Raw genomic sequence first — 17,471 nt, 5'->3', positions numbered from 1 at the left:
AATTTTTTTTTTTTTTTTTTTTTTTTTTTTTTTTTTTTTTTTTTTTTTTTTTTTTTTTTTTTTTTTTTTTTTTTTTTTTTTGGGGGTTTTTTTTTTTTTTTTTTTTTTTTAAACAATCACCAGAGCACCGTAAGAGCTACTTTTACAGTGAGAATTGCCGCCAAGTGAAGGCTAGATGCTGAAAAACAAGATTTGGCTTGGATCGTCTATTTCATCTCTCTTTCATGAGGAATTTTCTGCAATATCTATAGATATCTTAAGGCTACTAGCCTTTTTATCATTTTATTTTTTAAAGAATGTTATATCAATTAATCTATTTGTACTGATATTGTACAACATTGTTAACAATGATAGGTAAGGCAAAAAAGTGTTAATTGAAAAGATATGTTGTTTTTTAAACTGTCCAATCACAACGTGTCATATGATATGTCGTCAACAATGTTGTCAAATTCATTGTACATGAAGTGTTGCTCATATTATATAGCACCAGTAGTGTAATAGCACTAGTTAGGGTAACTACACTTGACACATTCAATTAAATGAATTGTATGACGTTACATTTAAATGAAAAAATATATATCATTTAATGTTATATAGTTGTCACATTAGAATAGTGCTTGATACCAATGATGTTGAATAAAATTAATCTTTAATTTACTTGTACATGTATCACCTTGTCAGTAGAGGCTTAACATATTGTTTTCAAGATAGTTCCATATATGACACTTGGCATCCAACCATATGTAAATTTGTTATTTTTATTAGATTTTTGGAATCATCCTTCTTTCATGCTGAATAATGATTTTGCCGGGATGCAGACCCCTTTTTTTCTACCACATGGTCAAAAGGATATTTGTTTCATCCTTTTAAGAGGGATAAAATACTTGAGCATAGCTGTAAATTTGATTGATACATTTTGCACATAAGGGGATAAGACGAGTCATTCTATTATTTTAGTTGAGACAAATATGCAAGTTCACAAGTTTGTTCCTATCTAGGATGTGTTCTTATAGTTTCGTATCCGTGAAGCGATTTCGGCAAATCTTAGCCTGTCCTTAGTTTGTAGTGACATCATTTGATTGGTCACATGACTTCCTTCTTCATACGTGGGTTGAGACTAGTGTCCACATGAAATTATGTTATACCACATCGAATTACGTAGTAACTCATTTTTTTTCTTTCACTTTTCATTACAAACAATTTGTTCATAACACTCGAGCATATATGAGCAACGCACATAGACTGCAATGAAATGTGCTGTTGATCTATGGTCTTCTTTTGCCAATACCTTTAGATATTATACTTGATATGATCATATATACGATTTAAATTGTAAAAACATTAAATAAAATAGAATAAAAAATCGAGGAGGATATTATGTTCTCCATCTTCGCCCTAATTACTAAATGGGGGTAGGGATTTCTATCTTAGTTAGGACCGGACGATTAAATTTGTGAATTTAAAATCACCTAATTGATCTCATCATTTAACGGAAACATCACATAATTTGCATCACTAATGAGATAAACAACATTACTCTTAATTGAATTTACTCTTAATCGAATCAACAGTTTGCAACGAGGGTGTGGTATGTTGGTGTTATTTCTTTTAGAGAATTTTTTTCTTTAAATTGGATTTGAATTTGTATTTTTTTTATCTAAAAAAATCAATAATTTGTCGATCTCGTGTTCAACTTCAATCTTTACACTTCCACTCTATAAATTATTAAGTGATGTAATTAATCTCTCTCGTGGAAGTCACTATTTTTTTGAGAAGATTCACTTCATTAAATATATTCAAGAGACTCGAGAATCTTAAACAACTAGTTAATTGCCATGCTCGTGCAACTTGAGTTGAAAATTCAATCAAGCATAAATGTACAACTTAACTCAAGAAACTTGTGTTACACAAAAAATACATAAACAAGCAATGAGAATGATGGCTTCACATAATTAGCCGCGCGGCACACGGTCCTCGACCTATGTCAAATTTTGTCCTTTGGTATAATGTCAAATATTGGTCTTGGTCCCACATCAGACCTCGGCCTTGGTTATATAAGCTGACAATAAACAGCCATCCCATTTCTTTCTAACTGAATGTGTGAAAATTAATGGATCTAACTGAATGTGTGAAAATTAATGGATAGCAGTTATGAATGTGTAATTAAATTAATGTTTATTTATAAATTATATCGAAATAGCAACTTAAAATTTGAACATATTTTTTAATCACAAGATTTGACTATTGTAACGAGATCAATAACCCTCTCTAAATGGATTTTTTTTAATAGATATATAAGATAAAAAATTAGGGTTTGTCTACATGTATATCGGAGTGTCACATACCCCTCATAAGAGGGGGTCCACAATTTTTTTATTCGTCGTGGGCTACTCTCTTGTGAGGGGGTCGGTCAATTCCTATGTACAAATAGAAAAATCTCAAAAGGAAGTTCGAAAATGTGACTTTACTAAATCGTAATGACAATATTTCTCATAGATTAACATTATTGATTTGAGTTAGGTATGGATCTATTGACTGTCCTTTTATTAATCAGTTAAGATAAGACTGAAATTGGAGATGATCGTGCCCATATTCAATTGTAGTCAATTATAACAGCATATTATTGTGTTATTCATTTAAGTATTTTCCATCACTGATTTGACCCACTCCAATGTAATTATCAATATTTCACCTTTTTTAGAGCATATTTGTTTTCCATTTTCCTAGTAAGTATACATTTTGAAATAATTAATTGATGAAAAATGTGTGATTAAAAAAAAAATTTTAATTTTGTGTGTAATATTATTTTATTAAAGAATATGCGGTTAAAAAGAAGAAAAAAGGTATATTGTGAAAAATGGGTCTCAAACAAGGACTTAGATTGCTCTCAGTTCCATTTCAATTAGTGATGGTAACGGGGCGGGTTCGAGGCCGGGCGCTCCCATTCCGCCCCACCTTAGACGGGACGGGAATGGGGTAACTTTTTGGTCCTTTTGTTGCCCCATATAATTTTATTTTATTTTATTTTTTACATTTTCAAAGTTTCAAGTTATGTTATTATTAGAGAATAAAATACAAATTCAAAATAGATTTTTAATGGATGAATTATCTAGAAATAAAATTATTTTCAATTATGGGGAGCCCCGCCATGCCCCGCCCCACCAACCCGTTCGGAGCGGGGCCGGGGCGGGTTTTATTATCATCCCTAATTTCAATCTGAATACATGAATAATGTTGTCAGAGATGTTTAACACCAATTTAAATAGCAATATAATTTGTTCAATTAATGGATACTGCACTATTAAATTTAGCCCCCGTATGACCCCCATTATTTGAATTTATAATGGACGAATATTTTTTTTTTTTTTTTTTTTCAAAAATGGATGGTTGTGAAAGAATGAGAAGTTTTCGATTCATGTGTAATATTATTTTTATTGAAAATTACGTGATTAAAAATACAAGAGAGAAAAATTTTAATTAAATTAATGAGTTTTAATGAGACCATACAGGCTATTAATTGAATATTTCATTTAATACCATTTGTTGGCGTGCTGGATAGCGTTATTATTGAAAACATATCAAATTTATTAATGCTATTTATTTAGTTCCTGAACGGTCAATGATTTTAAGTGTAACTTAAGAAAATGTTTGGCGGAGTTGTTATTAGATTATAAATTACGAGACATACGAATAGTGTGAATAGTAAGTTGGTAAAAAGTAAATAAAAATTATATTTAGTATAGAATATGCAGATTAAAATAGGGTTTAATCTATAAATTCTGTCAAACATGCACTAAATAATGTTATAATTATCATCTATATGATTACTTGTGGTCGCAATTACAGTACACGACGCCCATGTTTGGTTTCGATAAAAATTGAATTTTTAGTAAGATTTGATAAAAGTTGATAAATGTATAGTAAAAAAGTTAATAAAAGTTTTGCATTTTGTAAAACCCCTATTTTCTCCAAAATTTATTTTTTCAAAATTTATTTCAATTACACATTCTCTCATAAAATAATTTATATGAAAACTCCAAAATTTACCCTATTTTTTAACCATATATCTTCAAAAAATTATTATTCCAAAATATATTTTCTTCTTAAAATGGATCTGAAATAGATGCAAAATGTATGATTAACAACCTGTTTGGGAGTGATTTTTTCCTCAAAAAATTGATTTTTTGACTGTTATTTCACTATTTCAATCGTCATATTTGACTTCTTTTCTCACAGATGGATCTCACTTTTTCTCCTAACCATCAAAAAATCAATTCTCAAAATTCTTACCAAACATGCTCAAAATGAATTTTAAGAAATGATTTCAATCAGGGCGTTGTTTACACTTTTTCAACAATGGCATTCTCGTAATTCCCATATGCAGAGCCGCCTATATTTACTCCCCTCCGAACGCGCTTTGCTCCTCCGATAACTTCTACTCTCATTTTCCAACTGAAAAGCTTTTTCACTCACTCCGTTGATTTTCGTTTTCCCTTATACAATGGAACAGGACCAATCATTTTCCGAGGAAAACAACCATGGATGGCAAAAGGTCACTTATGCCAAAAAACAGCGCAAAAATCAACCTGGAAAACCCAATCCTGATAATTCCAGGGCTGTACCCAATGGATCCGCGGAGAAGAACGGCGTTTTCAAGAATCTGGAGAAGCACGCGGAGGAGCGACGTCGGAAATTGGAGTCGCAACGCGCTGCCGCGATTTATGACGACGAGGACGATGTTGCGGTCAGATCGAAGAAGAAGTGGGGAGATGATGAGAATGACGATGTTACAAGTGATGTTGATGGTAATGTGAAAGAGACTAATGCTGCAGAGGTGAAAAAGAAAGAAAAGCCAAAGAAGGAGAAGAAGCCTAAGGTCACCGTGCCGGAGGCAGCTGCGAAGCTCGATGCCTCTGATCTTGCGGCTTTTCTATCCCACGTGTCGGTGAGTTTTTTATATCTCGATTAATTATTCTGTCATGGTTTGTGTATGATCTTGTTGAATTTTTATTTGATTTGCAATTTGTTGGTGTTCTGTTAATAGGGATCGTATGAAGGGCAGCAGGACATACAATTGATGAGGTTTGCGGATTATTTCGGGCGTGCATTTTCTGCAGTCAGTGCTTCGCAGTTTCCGTGGCTAAAGTTGTTCAGGGAGTCTGCATTGTCTAAAACTGCGGATGTAGGTTGCTCCACTGTGATATTTTTATTTTTTATTTTTTATTTTTTTGAGATCTGTTATCTAGTAATTTCAGAAACAATAATAGGAATGCGTGTGCATAAATGTCTTTCCATTTATTAGCATTTTGCCAGGTATTCAGAAAAACAACCTTGCATAAATTCTGATTTTTGTTTCAGAGGGTAGGGAGCAGTTGATTAAAAAGATATTTATGGGTTGTTAAATTTTTGTACTTTTGTTTGCTTATGTGCTAACAAGTTCAAATAAACGGTGTTTTGCCAATGGTACAGCTTTGCGAAACTTTGATTTGAATGTTATATGCAAATAGCTGATCCGCTAGATACTCAGATTATGTATTGGCTGTATGCACTTAAAAGTTGCATTCTTTTTTACGAGTTTATTCTAGATTTGCGTTCATATTTTTTAAATTGTATTTCTGTACATGACGTTGAAGTCCATGAGATCTTGATATAATTTCTTCTTGGGATTCTTGCAATATATGAACATTGGGTCGTGGAGTTCGAATTTTTTATTTATTTGTTAACTCCTTGCTCCTGGCTTTTTCTTCCAGTATTGGATTTCACATTCCTGTAAAAATGTGTGTGTGTATGTACAATATTTCTGCAATGTGTTTAAATATTCGGTGAATTTAATAGTTTTCACTGCTTGATTTGTGAAATGTTGACTTGATATCACCACAATACTTGATAATTGCTCCCACTTTTAATTTTATCTTTTTGTGAATTTAGTTCTTTGTGGTTATAATTATTTTATTTCTTCTTTTTTCTTTAAGCGCATTCGATCTTTATATAAGCATTGTTTACGTTAGTTTTGGGTCTACAGCATGTTGACTTCAAATTTTGCCAACAATTGTGAAATATTTATGAATGCTGAAAGTGCATGCAACAAGGAAATGCTTAGCTAGAATTTTACCATAACCCTGTTTATCCGCAAGATTCTACAGCAAGATATCTATGTTTTCTTGTGGGACAATAAATGCTGGGAAGTGTTATTGTCCAACTGACCAAATGTGTATGAAGGTTAAATAGCTAAATTTCTAGTATCTCTTTTCCTTTTCCCCATTATCCTGACACTACCTTTAGTGCCTTATCCTACTAATATACACTTTTAAGTTCTTTTGACGTATCATCCATGGGGTTCTGGATAATATATTTGGGAGATCTGAGATTTTTGCACTCGCATCTTTTAGCATGAAAGTTAGATTTTGACATTGCTTTGTTTTAATACTACAAAGTTTTTGGGGTCTAATTTACTGATTTCCCACAAATAGGTACCTGTATCTTTTATTTCTGAAGCTGTTTACAAGATTTCTGTTGACTGGATCAGCCAAAATTCCTATGAGGCTCTTGGGTCCTTCGTGTTATGGTCATTGGATAGCATTCTTGCCGACTTGGCACACCAGCAGACAGGATCTAAGAGCTCAAAGAAAGGAGGGCAGCCAACATCTTCAAAGTCTCAGGTTGATTACTATAATATTATTTTGTTTCTTTCCCCAACTAAATATTGCATGGTGTCTTTTACTTTCAGCATTCATTTACATCTTTTTGCAGGACAATCAAGTTCAATATTGATGGTGGATGCATATGTGGGCTTATGTTTTATTGTATTGTTGTGGATTCTTTGAAACAGTGTTTGAGGCAATGACACGGAACATGCGAAAGGCCGGAATTCTGATTTTATTTCTCTGTACAACTTTATCCACCCTCCCTTTTCTGCATTGCCAATAATATTTTGCCATGCATTTCTCAGTTTATTGGAGAGCATATAACCATTGACATTTTTGTCATTCCAAAATGTGGGGAGGAACCTTTGGGTATTTCACTTAATTGTTTGAATAAATTAATCCTCTTCCTTGCCCGATTTCCCCTTTCTTTCTTTCAAAACTTGTAAATGCGAGGGCTAATTTATGAACTTTTTGTCTTCCCTGCATAAGCTTGTTGCATTTATTTTTGTTTGTATATCAATCAAATCCCCCATTTCTCTCTTAACTAGTGAATTTGAGCAATTTCTCCTCAATCTTGTAGTAAGCTATCTCCTCTTGGCCTGCCATTGCTGTGAGTTTTTGTTAAAAACTGGTTTGATGGGTAATTTCTTAACTGTCCGACAGTTATTCTTCTTTCTAGGATTGTGATTTTCACAGTAATTTATTGAATTGGCGAGAGAACTTTATGAGGACCTCTTTACCAAGAAATTATAATTGGAAAAATTGTGAGTTTAGATGAGAACTTGGTATGAGAATGGTTTGGGTTGTTGATTTTGAAAATGTTTTTGGTGGTATGGTCGTCCTTGAGATAAAAGGGTTATTGATCTTGGTGCTTCATTTAGAATTGTAATCTACAGCTGAATGGATTTGCTTTAGCTTCATAAATTTTTCAATACTAATTGACCAATTTCACGCACATGCAACAGAGAACAAAAGTCATTTGCCATCCCTTACATGATTTGATTTTATCCTCCTCGGGAAAATTTGAGTTGGTGCACCGTTGAGTCAAAACTGATGTAAATTTATTTATTTATTTTTTCACTCTCTGGCCCGAGATCATTGTTTCCCATTAGTTGATTTATTAATTTGTCCACCTGTCTCATTTACAGTCCACTATTATTATGCTGTACTGTTTGATCAATTTAAATATTTGTACCTTGACTTATGGTACTTATTGTTCATTTACAGGTTGCCATATTTTTAGTCTTAGCAATGGTGTTACGGCGGAGACCTGATGTTCTAATCAATCTATTGCCTAGAGTGAGGGAAAACTCAAAGTATCAAGGACAAGATAAGCTTCCGGTTATGTTGTGGATGATAGTTCAGGTGATTACATAACTAGGCATCACCTTAACATCTGTGGCACTTTTAGATTTCTTTGGTCATTGTGAATTTTGAGTCAAAGTTGAAGTTGATCCTTTATGTGCAGGCCTGTCAAGGAGATCTTGCTGTAGGATTGTACTTGTGGGCACATCATATTTTGCCTATACTTGGAGGCAAATCTGGGTCTAATCCTCAGTCCAGGGATTTGGTTTTGCAGCTAGTGGAAAGGTTTGAATTATTTGCTTCTCTTTCTAACACACACAACACTCATCCTCTCTGTGTTTTGCATTTGTTCCATTAATTGATGAACTTACTTTTCCATGTATCAGAATTTTGTCTGCACCAAAGGCTCGTACTGTATTAATAAATGGTGCTGTTAGAAAGGGAGAGCGCTTGATGCCACCTGCTGCGCTTGACTTACTGTTACATGTAACCTTTCCTGAATCTTCTGTGCGGGTCAAGGTATGAGTTACTACTTACTAGGGGCTTCTACGAACAGTGGTGGCTAGTATTCTCTCTGGTTCCCTTCTTTTGTACCTGTTTCTGGTCAAGTGTCTTCATTGATCTCTTGTGGTACATATTTCAGGCAACTGAAAGGTTTGAGGCTATTTATCCAACTCTTAAAGAGGTTGCTCTTGCCGGTTCTCCTGGTAGCAAGGCAATGAAGCAAGTCACGCAGCAGATACAGACTTTAGCTGTTAAAGCAGCTGGAGAAGGTTAGTTCCAGATCATAGCGATATTTTATCATCAAATATCAGCTAAAAATATTTAGTTAGTAAGTCTAAAGTTCATAGTGATTAGTGAATTTGACAGATTGTGCTTTGCAGGGATCCCAGAGCTGTCTCGTGAAGCAACTGGCTTATTTCTTTGGTGTTTGACTCAGAATCCTGATTGCTACAAGCAGTGGGTAAGTTTAGTTTGTACTCTTCTCAACAATAATGATATTTAGATTCTGGAATGTCCTACTACCATAATCTGATTGGACTGAAAAGCGTAAGGAGCCATTGAAATCTAAGTGCAGCAACGTTGAGTACAATTCATTGAAGACTCAGTTTAGGTCAACTGTGCTCTCATCCTGTCCAATATCAGTTTCTCTTTGCTTAAGAAGATGCTTAAAGTGTTATGATCATCCTTGCTACTTTGGTCAATATGTGTGCAATTTACCTTCTAAATTTCAATCTCACCTTGCTTTTCCGGTGTGACTGTATTCTAAACCTAGTCTGTGATGCTATAAAATTTGATTTGAACAGGACAAGATTTATATGGATAACATAGAGGCCAGTGCTGCTGCCTTGAGGAAGCTTGCTGAAGAATGGAAGGAGCTTTCTGCAAAACAGTCTTCTCTTGAAGCACTTAGGGAAAGTCTAAAGAGCTTCAGGGAAAAGGTGAGTGGCTTGTGTATTTTTTCTTGTACTTAGTCAATTGTCAAAACTAGGCCAGTAGTTTAAAGATGAGTACAGAATAATGGCTTTGAACTTCCTTTGCAATCTTGCATTTTATTTGGACCTGTGGTATAAGCTTGGAATTCATTAAACTTGATTAATTTCAATGGAATTCATTAAACCTGTGGTATAAGCTTGGAATTCATTAAACTTGATTAATTTCAATGGTCTCTGTCAACAGAATGAGAAAGCACTAAATGGTGGGGTGGATGTTGCTCGCCAAGCTTTCTTCAAGGATGCAGATAAATACTGCAAGGTAATGTTAGGAAGGCTATCACGTGGTTACAGTTGTGTGAAAACTGTGGCCTTCACTATGGTATTGGCTGTGGGAGCTGCTGTGATGTCTCCAAGCATAAAGGAATAGGATTGGAACAAGTTTTCGGTTTTGTTCAATGCCCGGCAGATGTTCTGAGCGAATTTCAATCTGAGGTATTTGAGACATTGGTTTTTTGATCCTTCACATGGGAAAATTAATTATATTTACCCAAAATAAATTGGCAGAATAGCTAGGTCTTTGTGTAATAGTGAGTCACAGTGGGATTACTCCAAGTAGAATGCAGTTGGAAGTAATCACTGTTTTAAAGAAGCTAGTTCAGTTCATCATCTGGAACTGATTTCGTGCTTCTGGTTTTTTCTTAATTTTTTTTGACTTAGGGGTAGATAATCCTTTGGAGTTATTTAATACTTTCTTCCTCAGTTTCGGCAAAATGAGCACATGGATACATGTATTTTTGTGGTGGTGTAATGATTATTCAGAAATGATAGTCGTGAGTGGTAATACAGTCTGTAACTTAAGATAATCATCAGAGGCTCTTTTAGTGAATTTGGGTGTGATCTTTGTTTCCTTATTATGGTGGCATAAGCTGATTAGGTGGAAGTGGGGTACTTTTAAAATTGGCCTAGTCAAAGGTTCTTATTTCCACTTTGACTTTTAAAAACTTGAATATTATCACATTAACCTCTTGAATGGTAAAAGACAGAGATGCTCTTAAATATATTATGTAATTGCAAAATATTAAATAGTTTAAAAGACATTACTACATTTTTAGTTAATAATTAAAAATCAAACACTTCCTCACTTATAAAACTGCAGAATGAGCTTCAAATACAGAAAAATTCTCATTTTTCATTTGTTTGAACCTCAAAATATCAAAAAATTTCGAACATCGAAGGCAAAATTTTTTTCAGATCAATTACTTCAAATCGGTAAGTATATTTTTACACATGCTTAGTTTTGATTTTAGTAAATTAGTGTACGTTTGAGTAGTTAAATAATACAGTAATTAGTAGATTTTTTTTTAACAAATCTATAATTTATTTTTTTAGAACCATAGAAGAATAAAAAGTCATTTACAAAATGAACAGTCCGACGATTAACTGTGGGATGATTACGAAAACTGTTAGACAGTAGACAACGGACTGTCAAAAGACTATCTAACAGCCGACTGTCGGCTCTTAGACGACTGTCTAACAGTCAACAATCGGTTGTTAGAAAGTCGGTTGTCTAAACAATCGATTGTTAGTTGGTTGTTAGCTGATTGTCAGCTGTAAAATAATTCACAGTCGGCTGTTTTTTTCGATTGTTTTACGAATTTTTTTTTATTAATTTCTGTTTTGACAATTGTTTTATAATTTTAATTACAAGTTGATTAAAAATATTTGAAATTTTGTTGTTGTAATTGATTTAAAAATTCTATATCGTCATGCAGATATAATAATCCGATCTGTTATTTCGGTGATTTCGAACTGAATGAAAATAATCGATGGGAATGGAGATGAACGAGTGATGTATGTAGTTGTATTGCAATTTTCGAGTACATCATATGCGGAAGTGTATCAGAATTTGCAAAATAAGCTGAATGTTGATTCTTCTTAGTACGATATGCAACTGAGATATTTATTCAATGGTTATGAGGATTCGTTTATTCTGATACCACCTATATTTGTTACTAATGATGCTGAATTGAATTAACTATTAGAATTAAATAAAATGCATAGGACTCCGACTGTTCTTGGTGTGACTTTAGTTAAGAAGGATGTTGTCGAAGGTGAACGCGAAGATTCAGATGGAGCGGATAATAATGATCGAGATTTTTGGGAGATAGTGGAGATAGTTTCTGCAGATGGTGTGGTTATTCCCGAGACAGTTGCAACTGATCGTGAAGTCACTGTTACGTACAGAATTCTGTCGACAGTTGAGGACAACGAAAATATAAATGATTTTACAAATGAAAATTTAATTGCTTTATCTTTATCGAGCCTGAGCGGGATGGGAGCTCAAGGGGTGGAATAAGTGGGCCGTCCTCCAATTGTTCACGTGTGGCTCCCGATGATGACGTTTTGAATGTTGAGCAACTATTTGAAATCAAGAAAGATTTGCAGGAAGTTGTGCATCGGATGACATTAAAATATAACTTTGAGTTCAAGGTAAAGAAATCAACCAAATTATTGTTGACAGTTGCCTGCGTTGACGACAATTGCAATTGACGCTTGAGAGCGACTAAGATGGACACGAATGAGTGTTTTGTAATTCGCAAATATGCACGGGAACATACTTGCGAAGTGATAATTTGTTGAAATGATCATAGGCAAGCTCGATCATAGTTTATTGGTCGACAGATAATGCATAAGTATCAGGATCCACAGACGATCTACAAACTTTCGGACATCATTAACGATGTTCGTCAAGAGTATGGAGTGGTCATGAGTTACTAAAAAGCCTGGAAGGCCAAAAATGTGCGTTGGAGGATTTAATGTGATCGGCTGAGGAGAGTTATGCTAAATTGGCCAGGTATTACCATAACATGTGGACAACTAATCCTGGCACGACATTTTTTATTGAGACGGGGAGCGATAATTGTTTTAAGTATTTGTTCATGACTCTCGGACAATGTATTCGGGGTTTTCGAAATGCAATGTGACCCGTAATTCTAGTTGATGGTACAACTCTGAAAACTAAATATCAAGGCAAATTAATTATTGCTACATGTCAAAACGCTAACATCCAAATTTACCCTATTGCATTCGGCATAGTCGACAGCGAGAATGATCTGTTCATGCGTTGGTTCTTTTCTAAATTGAGGAAAGTGATCGGGGAAGTCAAAGACCTTGCCTTTGTAATCGATCGGGAACAGTCTATAATAAACGGTATCGTTAAAGTTTTTCCCGAGGTACATCATGGGTATTGCATGTACCATATACAAGGTAATTTGAAAACTAGGTATCGGGCAAAGACATCGTTTCATTATTCAGGAGAGTCGCCGAAGCTTACAGTGCTGAAGAGTGTAATAAGTTCATGTTCGAGATAGGAAGTAAATCATTACTGGCGTTGGAGTATCTGACGAACATGGGGATCGAACATTGGGCGTGGTCATACTTTTCAGGACGTCGGTACAACATGATGGCATCGAATAACGCGGAGTTTCTCAATGCATTGTTTAAGAAGGATTGAGAGTTACCAATTCTCGCAATGATTGAGAACATTCGTAATAAGTTACAACAGTAGTTTCATGACCGATGTGTAGCATCACAGAGTTGCACTAGCGTGTTGATCCCAACTCAAAAGGAGAAACTTTTTAAGGCAGTAGAGGTTGCGATGAAGTTGAATGTGGAAGCACTAGATAAGTTCCGCTTTTCCGTGCAATGTGTATGTAATACGACATATATGGTGGACTTCACTGACAACACATGCACTTGTACGATATTTCAATTGAAGAGTTTTCCATGTGAGCATGCAGTTGCGGTGGCCATGTATTGAGGCTTTGCTGCCAGAACGTTATGTTCTTTGTATTATACGACTGAGTCTTAGAGAACAGCATATGATGAGACTATATTTCTTCTGTCGAATGAAATCGAGTGTGAAGTTTCCGAGCACATTCTCTCGTGTCATAATTTGTTGCCACCAGCAATTGAATTGCGTGGTCATGGACGTCCAAGTACATCTAAAATACCATCTATCGGAGAGTTTCCTTGACCGCGTAGGTGTGGCAAGTGCAGAGCTATAGGCCATACTCGACAATTTTGTACCAGTCAAATTCTCCTAAATGACAATTAGACAGGTACGTTAAATGAATAATATTTTCGTTTACTTTACACTGTTCAATATTTGTTTTTTATAAATATTCGATATTCAATATTTATTCTTGATAAATAGTGTTTATAATAATTATGAAAAAAATAATTTCATACTTGGCATATGTGTTAAATAACAAAAAAATCAACTTATAGAAAATTAATTAAATTTTCAATGTGAATGTTATATATATTGAACACAAATTTACAATTATTTTATAATCACAAAAAATAATTAAATTTACAATTCGAATGTTACATATAGTTTGTAACGCCCCGACCCCTAGTGGATCGGTACGCTACTTACTTTGCTTAGCTTAACCGGTGGTTTAGTAACAAGTATATACGTTTTAGCGGAAGCTTACATTTTCGAATGATAATTTAAATAACAATACTTCAAATATTTTAAATAAAAACACTGAATCATTTTTCAAAATAACAAAATGTAATTTATTTGAAGAAAACATAATTTGTTTTCGGATTCTGCGCTATTCAAAACTTTAAAGAAATAACATTGGAAAATATTTCATAAAAATAAATCAAAATCACTTATTCACCGGATTTCCATGGGCTTTTTGCATCACTCTTCATCTTCTCCTCCATCCATGCTCGAGGTAAAATTCCTTCAATTTGTAGAGATGAGATTAAACCCGTGAGTTGAAAAACTCAATAGGTGTCATAGGTGCATTCGTGATCAAACTATACATTTCAAAACATTAACTTTATAACTTTTCATATATGTCGTACTCGGAGGCACCATTTGACATGAAGGGATATGCCGTACCCGGGGCACCATTTGACATACAAGCATTTCTTCAACATAGAGGAGTATGCCGTACTGGAGTACCATTTGACATACAACCATTAACATAGAGGGATATGCCGTACCGGAGTACCATTTGACATACAAATATTAACATGAATCGAAACTTATAACTTAACACGATTAAACACATTGTACCTCTACCTATATTGATTGATGCTTTTGAAACTTTGAAAACTTGAATTGAAAATTTCGATGAAACTTGGACGTTGAAAGAAATACACTCCTTGGATGTTTGAAAACCGTTGAGAATTGATGCTTGAAGACACTCCTTGATAGCACCCAAAATTTCTATGAAAAATGCTAGAAAACACTTCTTAAACTTTTAGGAAAAATAGTTTTCCTCCCTCTCTTTTTCTCTCTTGGAAACTCTTTTTTTAGTATGTAAAAGCTCTTACTTTTGATGTGAGAAAAAAAGAGTGAAATGAGGTCTCTATTTATAGGTAAATATCCTATAACTTAAAGCAAATGAATGATCAAATTTCATTTAAGAGAGAAAACATAGGTGCCATTTAAGTTTGAGGTTAAATGCTTCAGTGGTTTTTATTGCCAAAAACGTGGGTGACCCTTTGAGAAAATAATTGATGAAAATAAATATTTAAATTTTAGAGAAAAACGAGAATTTTTCATTTTAGGCAGTTTCGGTCAACCGGTTGTAGTCCGGTTGACACTGCACAGCTTTCAGTGTTTCTATCATAACGTCTTCTTCCGATATCTGATTGAGGTAATTCAAAGTGCGTTGGAAAGTTAACTCAAAGAGCTATAACTTTTATTTAGATATCATTTTCCAAATCGAATGTTTCCTATGTCGAAAATGAGTCTCAAATGAGACTAAAAATTTGAAGTATATTTTAGTCATCCAATATTCATGTCTTAGTGCCACTAAGGTATGTAGAATTATTTGGGGTTCTACATATTTAATACAAATTTACGGGTTACCATTAAATTCGAACAAATCACAGGCTAGCTTCTTTCTCCAGTTCTGTATCCACGATTGGTTGATTCCATTAACCTTATGTCTTATTCTTAAAAATTCAACGTACTTAATGGCAAATATGCGGCAGTCGCCGCTACGATTGAATAAGAATGGATCAGTTTAGTACTATGTAGCTAAAAAACTAAATTTGAAAGATGAAAATGACAAAGTTCAAACACTTACCTTATGGACTGTCGTGCTGTCGTCGTGTTCCGAACAATTCGTAATCAGTCCTGTACAGTTATCCCCGCTCGTCTGGCCATCATAGCAACAATTACAGCTACAGACTTCAGGTTTTGTTTCAGCTGGCCTTGTGTCAAACATGAATGATCTGGGTCGTACACATATATAGTCGTGTATCAAAAACGATCTCCAACGTAACATAGTGTTTATTGATGCACGCTGGAATGTACATATGTGTATAACCCTTTCATAATTTTCACCCGACACTCGACGACATTCCTATGACCCACTCGAGCATATATTCTGGCACCGTGTACTTGTTACCCATAAGTTAGAGCGACTGATACTCTATGGTAACGACATGAAGGAACTCAGTGTTTAATATGACTCGACCATGGACGTTAAATGATTTTGGATGTCTTTGAGCTCGATCTCGCAGCAAGTCTATGGCCATATCGATGTTCTGCATCAGGAAACACAAAAAAAGTATGAGTTATTCATTTAATAAATACAAAGTGACGTATACATAAAAAACACGAAATGAATAGTTCACTTACATCGTCGGCGAGTCAAGCTCCCGAAGTGGTGATATCGTGGAACCACTTGTAAGGGTCCGAGACCATCCGGTTACCTATCATGCGGCTAACTCTGAAAGAACAGAGAAATGTTAAAATAAGCATAGACGAGTTAGTGTACAGTGCTTTATTAAAATCATACAATACTTGCCCGGGGATAATTCTCCTCCATTCTGTCTCGAACGCTTTCCACTTGGTGTTGTCCACCTCCCTGAATAAGTTCGGGTGCGTCCAATCGATGAACGTCCTCCTCTTGGCCTCAGTCGTAAAGGGGAAAACAACATACTGTGACGGCACTCTCAACCTCTTGCCGACCACCTGCTCCGTCTCATCAACAGCATGTCTCTTACCCTCAATCACGACGGGCGTCCTCTCGACCTTCGGGACCACTTCATCCACCCCTCCCATTGGGGCCACCCTTTCCCCCTCAATAGACAATCACAATGATTCTAATATCTCATCATGCAAAAAATTTGTGGGTGACACTCCTCTCCATCACCATCTTTGCCATCCTCTCGATCATCTCTACCATCTCCTCTGTCTCCCCATCGCCTACTGGCTAAATCTCCTCTAAGTGCCGCTACCGTATCCTGAAGGTCGACAACACAAGATCGTAGCATTCCAACATCATGGGATAGATCATCAACCCTCCCTGTCAACTCTCGTCCCAGATCATCGACCATCTCCGTCAACTCTTGTTGTAGCGTGCTGACCTCTCCCGCTATAAATCCAATCAGATGGGCATACAAATCATCACTGTGTGTCGGAGATATACGGGGGACGTGTCTGGAAGAGAGAGAAGGAGATACCCTCGACGGTGGAGATGCCAATGGCGGCGGCAATGCCCTCGGCGGAGGCGATGCCAATGGTGGAGCCGATACCCTCGGCGGAGGTGATCGTCGATCAGTTGGACTGCCCTCCTACATAAATAACATTAAAAATTATTCAATAAATTTATACGTCGACGATATTCAATAAATTATATTTAATTCACATACCCAATCTCGGTTCAGGCTCGGATCAGACATCTTCTCGTCTTGGGTGTGCGGAAGTCTAAATCCCGCACAAGACCCCGAGCCTCCTCTTCCATCGATGGCGTCAACTCAGGTATGACCTCAAACTGACATATTGACATTTCAACTAGTTAACGATCATGTAAATAGATTTCAAACTATGTATAATATAAATCACAAATGTATAATACTTACCTGAGGATCGTCGAGGAGGGCCGATAACTATTTTCCAGTGGGACATTCGTCCGCTTGCGACGATCTCCAATGATGTATCTGAGGGTATCGTGTCTTCCCTCGCTTCGCGAAGCGAGCCCCCAGTTCAAGGACTGTCTCATACACCCAAATCTGCAATACATACACTTATTATGCATAAATGTAATAT

At 35.4% G+C, this 17,471-nt stretch overlaps 1 protein-coding gene across 1 annotated transcript; it reads left to right on the top strand.

Annotated features, from left to right (window-relative positions):
• The first annotated feature begins 4,406 nt into the window (after window positions 1-4,406).
• Window positions 4,407-10,293, top strand: LOC111376723 (transmembrane protein 214-like). Its single transcript, XM_022999702.1, has 10 exons — window positions 4,407-4,945; window positions 5,045-5,182; window positions 6,471-6,659; window positions 7,872-8,009; window positions 8,113-8,234; window positions 8,336-8,468; window positions 8,593-8,722; window positions 8,834-8,913; window positions 9,257-9,391; window positions 9,630-10,293. The coding sequence occupies exons 1-10, from the start codon at window positions 4,502-4,504 to the stop codon at window positions 9,810-9,812; spliced, it is 1,692 nt and encodes a 563-aa protein (XP_022855470.1). The 5' UTR covers window positions 4,407-4,501; the 3' UTR covers window positions 9,813-10,293.
• Window positions 10,294-17,471: the final 7,178 nt, after the last annotated feature.

This window comes from Olea europaea, unplaced genomic scaffold, assembly GCF_002742605.1.
Source record: "Olea europaea var. sylvestris unplaced genomic scaffold, O_europaea_v1 scaffold1555, whole genome shotgun sequence".
NCBI classification, from domain to species: Eukaryota; Viridiplantae; Streptophyta; class Magnoliopsida; order Lamiales; family Oleaceae; genus Olea; species Olea europaea.
Note: the sequence above shows the minus strand (reverse complement) of the source record. Positions and strands in the feature narration are given on the sequence as shown.